Source organism: Lycorma delicatula, chromosome 1 (genome assembly GCF_047948215.1).
Source record: "Lycorma delicatula isolate Av1 chromosome 1, ASM4794821v1, whole genome shotgun sequence".
Lineage (NCBI taxonomy): Eukaryota > Metazoa > Arthropoda > Insecta > Hemiptera > Fulgoridae > Lycorma > Lycorma delicatula.
In genome coordinates this window covers 361,977,941-361,993,298 of record NC_134455.1, presented here as the reverse complement: position 1 = coordinate 361,993,298, position 15,358 = coordinate 361,977,941, and the positions used below count along the sequence as shown (strand labels likewise).

The 15,358-nt window shown below is 32.1% G+C and overlaps 1 protein-coding gene across 1 annotated transcript in view; it reads left to right on the top strand.

Annotated features, from left to right (window-relative positions):
* Positions 1–12,379, top strand: part of LOC142317936 (zwei Ig domain protein zig-8-like) — a 551,031-nt gene extending 538,652 nt beyond the window's left edge. Inside the window, exon 6 of the mRNA XM_075354472.1 lies at positions 12,273–12,379. Coding sequence (XP_075210587.1) covers positions 12,273–12,379 — 107 coding nt within the window. The remainder of the gene's footprint in view (positions 1–12,272) is intronic.
* The last annotated feature ends 2,979 nt before the right edge of the window (positions 12,380–15,358 follow it).

Genomic DNA, 15,358 nt, shown 5'->3' with positions numbered 1-15,358 from the left:
CTAGTCGTTTCATTTCAGTATACCCTCTACATCCTACATCCCTAACAATTTGTTTTACATATTCCAAACTTAGGGAGGAGAGTGGAGTATTTCAAGACGCATACCGATAGAATCATTGTAATAAGGATAAAATCAAAACCTATCTTCTTGTTCATCACGAAACCTACTCCTGTCTGCCCATTATTTGACGCTGAGTTAATTACTCTAAAATCACCTGACCAAAAGTCGCCTTCCTCTTCCCACCGAACCTCAGTAATTCCTACTATATCCACATTTACCCTATCCATTTCCCTTTTTAAATTTTCTACCCTACTAACCTTTTTTAAGCTTCTAACATTCCACGCTCCGACTCGTAGAATGTTATTTTTTAGTTTTCTGGTGACCCCTTCCTTAGTAGTCCCCACCCGGAGATCCGAACGGGGGACTAGTTTACCTACGGAATATTTTACCAAGGAAGGCGCCATCATTGCTATATGAAAATGCAGAGAACCACATTTTCTTGGAAAAAAATCAGCTGTAGTTTTCCATTGCTTTTAGCTGCGCAGTACTCAGAGGACTGAGTGGTGTTGATATGGCCGTTTAAGTCATTGTGACTCACGCCCCTAACAACTACTGAAAGAGCTGCTGCTTTCTTTCAGAAATCATTCCTTAGTCTGACTCTCAACAGATACCTCTCCGATATGGTTGCACCTTCGGTCCAGCTACTCTGTATCCCTGAGCACTCAAGCCCTCTCACCAACGGTAAGGTCTCATGATTCATAGAGGAGGTTTAAAAGTAAATCGAATTTTATTTCACTAATAACTTCTGATTTTTTTTTCATATTTTTACATTTTATTATTGAATTGTAATTTGTTTTTTTACAATCGGAGGTTAATAATAATTATTAATAAATCAATATATTTTAAATAAGAAAAAAAAGTTAAAAAAATGGATGAAATCGCATTCGAACCGATGTGCTTTCCCCTTGTAAGATCCACATATTTAATTAATTAAAATTTTATTTGGCTATAACTCTGAAACCAATGAAAATAAAAACCACTCATGATATATCGTTGAAAAATGCCCAATAAAAATAAAATGGCATTTTATTATTTTTTTTTAAATCGGGTAATAAATAGTCAAGTTATGGGAGATTTTATGTCATAATTATTCGGTTTATTATTTTGAAAAAAATATTACTTAATTTGATACTAGTTTACAATACTAGTATTAACAATAAAAAAATAAAAAATAATATTTCATTGAACTGGACGTAGAAGACATGAACCCAAACACATAATTACATACATTTTTTGTCATAACTCGACTGTTTGTTAACCGAATTTCAAAAATGAAATGTCATTTTATTCCAAATAAAAGGCTTAATATTTTAGTCAAAACATATATTTTGATAAAACTAATATTTATGGAGATATAACGGATTGAAAAATAAACATGGCCGCCATTTTGTAATTTGTAAAGGTATTTAAGTCCTGGTTTTTTGCTAATTTTACAACTTTATTAAAATAATTCTTACCAAATATTAATGTGATTCGTCTATCCAAACTTGAGATATAAATTATTATTAAAAAAATTACAAAATAGCGGACAAAGGGAGAACGAAGGAGAAATTGCCATTTTTCCAAAGGATATTTTTGTTTAGTTTTACAAGTAGAATCCGAAAATGTATACCCAACACACCATTTTAGAAACACTCTGTGTATTTGCAAAACGGATTATTAAAAATTTTATAAAATTATATTCATTAAAAGATATTCTAATTCTGTTTAATTTTAAACACATCCGAAAAGGGGTTATCGCCTTACCCGAAATAATTGTCATTTAGATTTTACTTAATCTTTCTAAACCTGCTTGACCATTAAAATAAGAAATTTCTGTTAACAAAAACTTAATTTTATTATATTTTTTAGGCCTCTACAGATAATTAAATAAGGAGTACCAATTTTATTTTTTAATTTTCGAAATAATATAATTAAACAGTTTTTATATTAATGTGAGAAATATAATTAAATTTTATCCTTACATAAGTCATACAAAGGAGTATAAATTTTTACATGAAGTAAATATGTCATCTCTTCAATCAATCAATTTTATCAATAATAAAATTCATTAATATTTAAAACCCCTATGGCGTATGTAAAATAAAATTAATCAGTCACGGAGTCACGGAAAGTTTTTATAGCATCTAAGTTGACTTTCCTGTAAAGATAAAAATTTTAATATAATTCAATATTTAATCTTTGACCCACTGGGTTGGTTTAATGGTGAATATATCTTCTCAAATCAGCTAATTTTGAAGTCGAGAGTTCCAACGTTCAAGTCCTAGTAAAGACAGTTACTTTTATACGGATTTGAATACTAGATCGTCGATACCTGGTATTCTTTGTTTGGGTTACAATTAACCACACATTTCAGAAATGGTCGACCTGAGACTGTACAAAACTACACTTCACTTACACTCATACATATCATCCTCACTCATCTTCGGAAGTAACAATTGACGTGATTCCCGGAAGCTAAACAGGAAAAAAAATTAATCTTTAATACCGCTGGGAATATATTATGATTTAAATTAATGTTTTAATAATAGTATTTCTTGGAGAAAATGCTAACTGCTCATTTTTTATTTTGTAATACATTGTAATATCCCCGCCACCGGACAGGCAATTAAGAATGAACTCAGCTTCGGGGGTAAAATATTTTAACCCATTTTATTTTTTATTTATTTTTTTAATAAGAGAGAATTAAAAATAATTATTTTTTAAAGGTTTGGAATTAGCAATTTATTACATAAATCCTTTACTGGAAGTGATACGTTTAATAGAAAAAAAATAAAAACTATTCATTAAAAAACTATTACTTTACACGTCTCTATTTGCACAACGACAATTTTTTTCTATCCCTCGGAATTATTCTTGAAGAGTTAAGGTGAATAAAAAAATACATGAAATTTAGTTTTTAATAAAATCATACGATCAAAAATACTCCAACTTATTTATTTCCTTTTTTTTCTAATTTTTCTGTCAACATACTTATCACCATAGCAACCTGATCGATTTTAGGCTTCATTGGTTCTCTCCTTCCATTACTGGATGTGCGTTTATCTGCTTAGTTACGTATGCATGTGTGCTTTGGAAGTTTATTAATCAAGTAAGATTAATCCGATTGTATCTCAGCTTTCAAGGATTTGATATTACAGATATCGAGGTTTATAATATTAATTTACATCGTAACACGTCTGCAATATACCTGATTTCGAATGATACATTTGCGCTTCCAGCCGAACTGATTGTATGGTGTAACCTTTGAGAAGGGTTTATCTACCTCTCGAGCCACCTACATCTTATGGTAACTTTCCATTAACTCTAAACTATATGATTTATTGTATATAGACAAATATCAAATCAAGTTTTACTGAAAAAATAGGAAACTGGTAATTAACTTCTTTTTTGGTTGATGACTTTAAATTTTTTTTATTTTTTTTATCTATAGTCATTATTAATATATTATAATCTATTAGAGAGCCCTCAAAAAATCAGAACGATTTTTCAAAATACAAAAAGAGAAAATAACTGTCAGAAAATAGAATGTGTTATCTTATATTTGTTATTTATGAACTTCCTATATTTGTAAAAACGAATTCTCACTTAATTACTTTTGAAAAAAACAAAATCCATCTCGTATGAATTACTGGCGTACTGTCAATAAAAAATAACTATTTAATACGTGTTCAAATTTTATTGCATGAAGTCAAAGTGTTCTTTCGCACTGCAAATTTAAAGAAATGTTAGTTAATAGGGTGTTGAATAAATACGAGTAAAAATATTTTCCTTAACTGCAAATTATATTTTTAAATTCGATTCTGACATCACATATTCATAACACAGCTGTATTGTTGGAAGTGAAGAAATACCAGATAAGAAAAATGCATATAATTCGACAATCCAATGCTGTGTAAAGTAATTAAATTAAGGAGACAAGTAATTATGCAAGAAAAAATAAGATAATTTTATCTGTAACAGCAATTTGTCTGTAGTTCAGAAAGTTAAATGAATAAATACAAGTCATATTCTGATACATACATGACAATTTATTAAATTGCCCTTAAGGATGCAATTACCCATTTACATAAGGAATGGGTAAGGTTATTTACCCAGTCAAACATATTGCATGTAAAAAAAAGTAATTAAAATTTAATCTTTTGATAAGAATACACTTTAAAATTTAGAACCTTCTTCTAGTAAATATATTAATATTATATATTAATCGATTAACATATAAATTTACGTGGGATATGTAAATCTACAATCTTTCTCACACTTCAACTGCTTCACTTGTTCCCTATTCGGTTACTTTATGGAATTCCACAAAATTATATGGTTCTTCCAAGTAAAAATGACCAGAAAAGAAAATCAGAATATAAAATTGTCAAAAGGAAGCAAATAACTTGCGGAAATAATAAAGAGGTATGAGAAAAAGTGCAAAAAAGAAAGAATTAAGAAAGGAGGAAATGTAATCCTAATGATGGTAAAATCGTAAAGAGAATATGTATTTAAAAATAACACATAAATTTTGTAAATTCTTTTTCGTTGAATCTAATATTATTCAAACAGTTGAAGGAAAGATTTTTCGTTACTTAGTTAAAATATAAAGCTGACTGATAAAACAATAAAACAAACTCAGTTAATATCTAAAGAAACTTTCTATGCTTAACATGTGACTAGATACCAGCAAATTATTCTTTTGTTGTCTTTACACACACGCGCGCCCGCGCCCACGCATACACACAAACACTATATATAATAGGATATTTTTATATATTTATATAAAATGAGTGATTCAAGAAGACCTTCACAATTTTAAATGGGTATAAAAATTTATTTAGATAACATACAGATTCGGTTGAACACAGATTCATATTTCATAACAAAACACATCAATTTTTTTGACTCACGTAGTTCATTGTACCGAATTTGGTCATCAGTGTTCTGACCAGTGATTTTCTCTCTCCCGAGCCGAATCCTGCAGTTAAGCATTGCACAGCCCAGGGGAGTGTACTTTACTCCAACGGGCCTTCACGTTACAGCCCGCCGGTCGGATCTTACTTTGCGCCCGCCTCAAACCCCCAGAGTAGGATCCACCAGGCCCGGCTATACCGTCCTTGGGTCCCCATTCATGTAGCCGGAATTTATTCTTTATTTCAATGCCTCTAACGGGGACACCCCGAGTAGGGCATCCCCGCTGGGCTCGATCATTTTCGCTCGGGGGTGTGAGAGTCCCCCTCGTGTCACTGACCATTGTTATTAAATATGGTTACATTTACTGGTGCGGAATGTGCTAGCTGTGTATTTTGGTTTCACAATTTGCAGTCAGAAGAAAGCATTTCAACGTAATTTTCGTAGAGTACTGTAGGGAGCCTCTCAATATGCATCTATTTTACTCTTGGTACGAAACCGTTGTTGAAATAGGTTGTTCTGTTAAACATACAAAGTCATCAGGACGCCCACGCCCTGAAGCTGCCGTGGAACAACTCAGAGAAAGCTTTCCATGTAATCCGAAAAAATCAACTCGATATGCGTCACGTGAGACTGGCATTCTACAAACGACTGTTTGCTTGTATTTCGTAAACGATTGCACTTATAAGCTACGTAAACTAACCACAGTTCAAAACACTGAAGGTGTTTTGAACTGTGATTTCTTCTAAATCACTTCTTGATTTAGAACTTGAAGTACCTCAAGGAAGTGTTCTTGGACAATTGGTTATCTTATTGTTTATTAACAACTTCGATAAAAATCACGAGCCATTCATGGTAACTCTCTTAACACTCGATAAACTATAACTTTATCTGAAAATATTTTTTAAAAAGAATTGAATATTCTATTATAGCAGTTTAAAAATTATTCTCTGGATGGATTGAAACCATCTAACTTTAGATGAGGAAAAAATGTTGTATTGTGCTTCTCACGTAGACAAGGTACTTATAAGTAGTCTTTATAAAAAGACATATTTATATAATAGTTCTATAAAGACGAGAACGTTATAATATATTATTATGAACAGAATAAATATTTATTCACTTTTGTATTTCCTATTCCATCAATAAAGAAACAGTCGACTTATACTTTTAAAATTAAAAATATGTTAAATTATCTATGGTTTATATTTATGAATGTCTTACCCTTAAAAAATAAGAAAACAATATCTAGTTTTACCAAATCAGTCAACAGTACATTTATCGTGTAACAACAGAATATTTAATGTTACGTGAAGAGGTAATATCATGCTTTGATTGAGATTTTAAGTAAATTATTGTACCATTTGAAAAATCTTCTCATCAATTAATCGAAGCGCATCGCTAGCTCTCCCTGTGACAAGTATGATAACTTAACAGAGAGGCGGTGACGCTTCCACTATAATCTTTAAAATAGGATTTTTCTATACCTTCCTTCATTTTATTAAATAAATAAGAATGATTTTGGGTGTGTAAATTGTGAGTATAAATCCTGAATAAAAATGCGCAAAACAGCTTTTCGAGTAGTATTTTTTATTTGTTTTATTGGAGTGCATCAAAATCTCAAGTAACTATTCTAAAAATATTCAGACTTCCGAAGTTGTCCAACTGAGATCAGCTGATTCTGATCAATCAGGATCGACTCAACGATTTAACCAATTTTCATCAAATTTTAATACATGCTTATCAAAATTTAAATGTAACTGATGTAGTAGTTTGGAGATTATTGAGCCTCAAAATTTTATACATAGTCATATATATATATATATATATATATATATATATATATGAATCCCATCTCGTCAAGTATTTTTCACGATTTATTGAATAATTATATTGATCAGTGTTCACACGTACAACCAAGCTTTTTCAAAAGTGAAATTTATTTTCAAAATTATTGATCATTCTTTTTTTTACAAAACGGATTATTTAGGAAAAAGGATGGCTTTATTTAAATGGAACTCAACGGACAATTCCATTTTCAACTCTATGCAAAAAATTAAATCAAAACACACTCTATCAAGTTTAAACTTTTATTCGATTATTTTTCTACTACATGAAGTTTTTTTTAATATTTCAATATAATATACTTTTTCTACGTACAACTCTATGCCTAAATATATTTATGTAGAGCTATTTTTTTAATTTTTTTACAAACATTTATATACTAGATACCAACAAAAGAGATATTATGAACAAATTGTATCACAATTTATTTTTAAATAATATTCTTAATAATATTTTATATGTTATTGAAAATATCCTGTAGAATTCGTTCTATGATAAAAACATTATGACTTTTATTAAAATAGAATCCCTACAGAAAAAAGCTGACAACATAGTTGTAAGACTATTCCACCACTCAATTTTTTTCTGATACACAGCTTATACAGACAACTTAATTTAAATTTTTTTTTTTTTTTTTGTCTTCAGTCATTTGACTGGTTTGATGCAGCTCTCCAAGATTCCCTATCTAGTGCTAGTCGTTTCATTTCAGTATACCCTCTACATCCTACATCCCCAACAATTTGTTTTACATACTCCAAACGTGGCCTGCCTACACAATTTTTCCCTTCTACCTGTCCTTCCAATATTAAAGCGACTATTCCAGGATGCCTTAGTATGTGGCCTATAAGTCTGTTTCTTCTTTTAACTATATTTTTCCAAATGCTACTTTCTTCATCTATTTGCCGCAATACCTCTTCATTTGTCACTTTATCCACCCATCTGATTTTTAACATTCTCCTATAGCACCACATTTCAAAAGCTTCTAATCTTTTCTTCTCAGATACTCCGATTGTCCAAGTTTCACTTCCATATAAAGCGACACTCCAAACATACACTTTCAAAAATCTTTTCCTGACATTTAAATTCATTTTTGATGTAAACATATTATATTTCTTACTGAAGGCTCGTTTAGCTTGTGCTATTCGGCATTTTATATCGCTCCTGCTTCGTCCATCTTTAGTAATTTTACTTCCCAAATAACAAAATTCTTCTACCTCCATAATCTTTTCTCCTCCTATTTTCACATTCAGTGGTCCATCTTTGTTATTTCTACTACATTTCATTACTTTTGTTTTGTTCTTGTTTATTTTCATGCGATAGTTTTTGCGTAGGACTTCATCTATGCCGTTCATTGTTTCTTCTAAATCCTTTTTACTCTCGGCTAGAATTACTATATCATCAGCAAATCGTAGCATCTTTATCTTTTCACCTTGTAATGTTACTCCGAATCTAAATTGTTCTTTAACATCATTAACTGCTAGTTCCATGTAAAGATTAAAAAGTAACGGCGATAGGGAACATCCTTGTCGGACTCCCTTTCTTATTAGGGCTTCTTTCTTATGTTCTTCAATTGTTATTGTTGCTGTTTGGTTCCTATACTTGTTAGCAATTGTTCTTCTATCTCTGTATTTGAACCCTAATTTTTTTAAAATGCTGAACATTTTATTCCAGTCTACGTTATCGTAAGCCTTTTCTAGGTCTATAAACGCCAAGTATGTTGGTTTGTTTTTCTTTAATCTTCCTTCTACTATTAATCTGAGGCCTAAAATTGCTTCCCTTGTCCCTATACTTTTCCTGAAACCAAATTGGTCTTCTCCTAACACTTCTTCCACTCTCCTCTCAATTCTTCTGTATAAAATTCTAGTTAAGATTTTTGATGCATGACTAGTTAAACTAATTGTTCTGTATTCTTCACATTTATCTGCCCCTGCTTTCTTTGGTATCATAACTATAACACTTTTTTTGAAGTCTGATGGAAATTCCCCATTTTCATAAATATTACACACCAGTTTGTATAATCTATCAATCGCTTCCTCACCTGCACTGCGCAGTAATTCTACAGGTATTCTGTCTATTCCAGGAGCCTTTCTGCCATTTAAATCTTTTAATGCTCTCTTAAATTCAGATCTCAGTATTGTTTCTCCCATTTCATCCTCCTCAACTTCCTCTTCTTCCTCTATAACACCATTTTCTAATTCATTTCCTCCGTATAACTCTTCAATATATTCCACCCATCTATCGACTTTACCTTTCGTATTATATATTGGTGTACCATTTTTGTTTAACACATTATTACATTTTAATTTATGTACCCCAAAATTTTCCTTAACTTTCCTGTATGCTCCGTCTATTTTACCAATGTTCATTTCTCTTTCCACTTCTGAACACTTTTCTTTAATCCACTCTTCTTTCACCAGTTTGCACTTCCTGTTTATAGCATTTCTTAACTGGCGATAGTTCCTTTTACTTTCTTCATCACTAGCATTCTTATATTTTCTACGTTCATCCATCAGCTGCAATATATCGTCTGAAACCCAAGGTTTTCTACCAGTTCTCTTTATTCCGCCTAAGTTTGCTTCTGCTGATTTAAGAATTTTCTTTTTAACATTCTCCCATTCTTCTTCTACATTTTCTACCTTATCTTTTTTACTCAGACCTCTTGCGATGTCCTCCTCAAAAATCTTCTTTACCTCCTCATCCTCAAGCTTCTCTAAATTCCACCGATTCATCTGACACCTTTTCTTCAGGTTTTTAAACCCCAATCTACATTTCATTATCACCAAATTATGGTCGCTATCAATGTCTGCTCCAGGGTAAGTTTTGCAGTCAACGAGTTGATTTCTAAATCTTTGCTTAACCATGATATAATCTATCTGATACCTTGCAGTATCGCCTGGCTTTTTCCAAGTGTATATTCTTCTATTATGATTTTTAAATTGGGTGTTGGCAATTACTAAATTATACTTCGTGCAAAACTCTTTAAGTCGGTCCCCTCTTTCATTCCTTTTGCCCAGCCCGTATTCACCCACTATATTTCCTTCCTTGCCTTCTCCAATGCTTGCATTCCAATCTCCAACTATTATTAAATTTTCATCTCCTTTTACGTGTTTAATTGCTTCATCAATCTCTTCGTATACACACTCTACCTCATCATCATCATGGGCGCTTGTAGGCATATAGACGTTAACAATCGTTGTTGGTTTAGGTTTTGATTTTATCCTTATTACAATGATTCTATCGGTATGCGTTTTGAAATACTCCACTCTCCTCCCTATCTTCTTGTTCATCACGAAACCTACTCCTGCCTGCCCATTATTTGACGCTGAGTTAATTACTCTAAAATCACCTGACCAAAAGTCGCCTTCCTCTTCCCACCGAACCTCACTAATTCCTACTATATCCACATTTGTCCTACCCATTTCCTTTTTTTAAATTTTCTAGCCTACCAACCTTTTTTAAGCTTCTAACATTCCACGCTCCGACTCGTAGAATGTTATTTTTTAATTTTCTGGTGACCCCTTCCTTAGTAGTCCCCACCCGGAGATCCGAACGGGGGACTATTTTACCTCCGGAAAATTTTGCCAAGGAAGGCGCCTCCATTATTGTTATGTGAAAATGCAGAGAGCCACATTTTCTTGGAAAAAAAGCAGCTGTAGTTTTCCATTGCTTTCAGCTGCGCAGTACTCAGAGGACTGAGTGATGTTGATACGGCCGTTTAAGTCGTCCTGACTCACGCCCCTAACAACTACTGAAAGAGCTGCTGCCCTCTTTCAGGAATCATTCCTTAGTCTGGCTCTCAACAGATACCTCTCCGATATGGTTGCACCTTCGGTCCAGCTACTCTGTATCCCTGAGCACTCAAGCCCCCTCACCAACGGCAAGGTCTCATGATTCATAGAGGAGGCTTAATTTAAAATATTTATTAATTTATTTGAATATAATACGTTTTGTTTATTTAATTCAATGATTCAAACTAAAGCGTGCGCACACATGCCTATTTAATTTGTGCGGCTTTGGTGATACTAGCGGCCAGTTTAAATAATTTTACACTTTAAATGTTATTCATTTATTAAATTAAACCGCACACCTGTGACGTCACAACGTAGAAGTCTACTACTGCAGCTGTACGTCAGTGCTACACTAGCGTTCCTTGTGGTGAGAGGGGGTACTAATGACATACTATATCTACTTAGCCATTAAATTACAAAAAAAAACACAAAAAGCCAAAAAATGCTACAAATAAATTAGTGATTTTATTTGTAGCATTTTTTGGTGTGGGGCGATTTTGCAAAACGTTTTTTTTTTGTGGAAGTAATACTTTTTAATTATTAATAAATGTGCCTAAAAAAGATAAGTTCTTAATTAGGCGAAATCACGAGATACTGAGGGTGACCTTACTCTGCAGCATTACGCTCTTGACATTTTATGTTGAAAATATAATGGCATCAATATCCCATATAAAACAGTAATTCGCCCAAGTTTGGTCAAAATCGGTCGAGTAGTTCTGGAGATATACCGAACAGAACACATACATACGCCTTCTGAAATTTTCCATCCGGTTGTTTGGGTTTATTAGGTGTCAAAACGTAAAGATTCGGTCAAAATCGCATATGCCCAAGTTTAACCGATTACCATACTTTCCCTTCTGTAGCAGAGATCTGCTGCAGCCCTTAGACGGGAAAGTAAAATGAAATCGACCAAGTAAGCTACATCGCATGTAGAAAAAATCGATAGTATTATAACAATAATATCTTGTATTTTTAAATAATACTAATTAAAAAAAAAAAAAACACGATTTATCTGCATCCCGGTCTATATATTAATAAACACGTGCTTAAAATAATTTGTAAATTATTTTACTGTATAATTAGTGTACTTACATTAACATCATTTCATGTGTCATCATCCAATTTTAATCTTATAATTTGTTTTTATATTTATAACGACGAGATCTTTATAATATATTATTATGAACCAATCAGAATTTCTATTTCTATTTCTACTCCACTGATAATAAAACAGCTGCTCCATCTTTTTCCTGGATGGATAAAGGGAAATCTCGTTGTAAAACCTTCATCAGAACACAATTAAGTTTAGAATAAAAATAAAGTTAATTAAACTCCGCATTAATTAATTATTTAAAATACATAAACAAATGAAATAACGTTAAGGTAAGGAAATGAAGATACTAAATATAAAAAATAACTACATAATAATTCAGATTGCAAAAGGGATTATTAATAGAAATTATTTGAGCACATATTTCTGAATGCATTAAATTCGATGCTTCTAATTAACCTAGTTATCTCGGATAAAGCAGTTTGTAGCTTTAATATGTTAACATACAGTATATACACAGAAATTAAAAATAAATTATTCATTAAATAATTGCTTTTTCATCTTATTTTTAATAATTATTATAAAATAAATATTATAAAATTAATCAAATTTGATTTTCTTTATTTGTTTAGGTGAAACACCTGCAGCTATGCAACACGGTGGAAGTCCTCGAAGTACAAGATTGGGGTGTTTATCTGCACATCTGATGCTTTCATGGCTGGTATTACACATAAGATGACATCCGTAACAAGCCGACTTAAATCAGTAAAGTAGTGTAACTCGAAAGAAGAATTTATAAATAAACAATTATCATTTAAATAAACTGCATGAATTTATAAGGTCTTGTGATATGACACGACATTAAATACAAGTAAATAATTAAAAGTGTATTATTATTTATACTGCTATTTAAATAACTTAAATGGTGTAATTATGTTTTGAAAATAAAATACTTTTGCTCGTATTTAAATGCTCTTTACAACTAGGTTTTACAATTGGTCGTTAAAAAATATTATAAATCTACTCTAAATGAAAAAACAATTTTAATAGATAAATTTATTATAAGGTTATATAAAAAAATTATATTTTTTACAATGATAAGTAACAAATTTTAATTTTTACTTTCCCAGCTAAGTATAGTTTTACTGGATACTACATAAGGGCAAATATGCTAATCCGATCAACCTTTGCATGTCGCGGGGTTTTGCACATCTTGATGTTTCATGACAGCCTCTAATCAATAAAACACAATTTTAACATTGAAAAAATTCATACGCATATTTAAGTGATAACTAAATTGAATTACAATAAAATGAAATGCTGTACGTCAGTGAGGTTGAACTGTCCAAATGTTTTTTTTTTTTTTTTAATTTAATTGGAAAGGTTTTTTAGATTATTAAATTTAAAAAAAACTTTTCATGTTCCATTAAAAAATATATTTAAAAAAATACTTTATTTTTAAATTTCGAAAATTTCATATGAATTGTATTCGGTTATATATTCAGCTACTCTTAGCTGAATAAAATGTATTACACATTTGAAAATTATTCTAATGATAAGAAGGTAAGGAGAAGAGATAAGATGTTATATAAGAAGATAAAAACAACTCTGGATGCTTAAAAATTAATTTTATAAAATAGGAAAATAATAATCCATTATAAATTTCCTGTTTTGGGTATAAATTGAACCTTTTTTTTCCTTCAGTCATTTGACTAGTTTGATGCAACTCTCCTACGCGGCTACTACCTACCGTATTAGGAAAGGCTCTCCCAATCAATTTAATGGTGAAAGAGTTCGGGCAGCCATGTGGAGATTGCAAGAGGGCGGGAGCCGAGATATTTGGGATGAGGTTTCGAGCCGGGCCAGTACCAGAGCGGAACGGTGATCACAATGCAACGAATCCAAATTTCGAACAGTTGCCCATCCCCCGCCTGCGGAAGAATTTTCAGAGCCTCGCGATGGAAGCGTGGCACCTGGAATGGCACACCACGTCTAATAGAAGATCCTTGCATAAATTTATATAAGATCTGGGGGAATGGTATGCCTCAAATTTGTTTTTAAAGGCAACGGGTGCCCAGGTGCTTACCAACTACGTTAATCTAAACCAATATCTATTTCGGTCAGCTGATGGGCTGTGCGTCTGCGGGGAGGTCCAGTCGAACAAACACCTAATGTTCTACTGCCCTGCTCTTGGTGGGGGGGGGGGAGATTGGACCACCCTAGAACTTTGAGATCAAGGGGAAAACTGGCCACTCACAAGCAGCGACTCAATGTGTCGAGAGTGGCATTGCCGGACCGTGTGGTAGTTCCTTGATGAAGTTGCGTTGTTTAATCGGCATTATTAGTTTAATTAAGGGAAGACTCTTACCGCACTGTTGAGAGAAGCTAACCCTGGGTATGGCTGACCACCAGCCAATTATGGCTCCAAGCGCTAAAAGATGGTGGACAGCTTTCAGACAGCTGGCATTCAGTAACCTAGACCTGGCAGCTAATTTTTGTCTAGACGATATAAACTTTAAATTTATTGACGTCATATATATTTTAGTAGTTGACGTCACGCATTTTAGTAATATATGACAATGACAACTGAGCTGTGGGATATGCAAGCGCTTAGTGTATAGCACCGCGCTTATTCCGCTCGTGCTGTTAGGTAAGCTCTAGAACTATTTAGGATACTGGTCGCGAAACTGTTTCGAGGCTCGGTTGCCGTTTGTGGCACAGATATTCGGTCTTATGCTTAGGACGAACGAACGTGATGGCACGAGAAATGCCAGAGAGACAAATTCCATAATAATGTACCCTTTCTCTTTAAAGTTTTTCAATCGCTTTCCCTTCAAAAAGTCCTAAGGTTCTTGGAACCTTAGGATGTTTTCTCTTCTCATACCAAAAGACGGATCGTTTCGAGATAAGATCGTTTGACAAATTTATTTTTTTTTTGCGTTTAACTGTTGAATGTTATTTAAGAATAGTCGTACTTATGAACACCTACACATAAAAAATAATTTATCCCGAAAAAATATTATTAATTATATTTATTTAAAGTAGACTGATTGGACCTGGGAAGTTCTGAGAGCTGTTATTTATCGTCAAACTTCGTTACCTTGAGTCCGTGTCGGATAGCACTCATTCCTGATATGGTGGCTGAAATTTAATTAAGGAGATAAAAGGTCAGGAAACTATAAAAATTAATATAAAAATGTATCATATTTGAAATAAAAAAATTACATTATTTAAATGCAAAACTAGGAGAAGGAAAATTATTATATTTCCAGAATTCCCATTTTTGGTGATGTAATATGCTGACGGGGGACAAAAATAGAATAATAATAACAAAAATATTAATTTAAAATAATTCACAATAATAAAGTATAAAAGTTTAAGACAAATCGATAATTCAGAAAGTCAGATTATTACTTAATTTTTTTAGATCTCTAGTAATGTCCGATCTTACCAAACACTGGCAAGAAATAAAACACATATTTTTCTTAATTTGGGAGAATTTTAGTGGTCTCATAATGAAAAATATCGTTTTCAAGATAGATAGATAGATAGATTTGCTAGATTTCATTTTTCTATCTTTTACTTGTTAAAAAGCTATTTATGATTAGCTAACACTATTAATAATATTTGGTTAACAAAACTTTTATGCATAATTTTTTCACATAAATTTGAATTTAAATATGAAATGGAAATTATGCAATTGCAAACTATAAGTTTG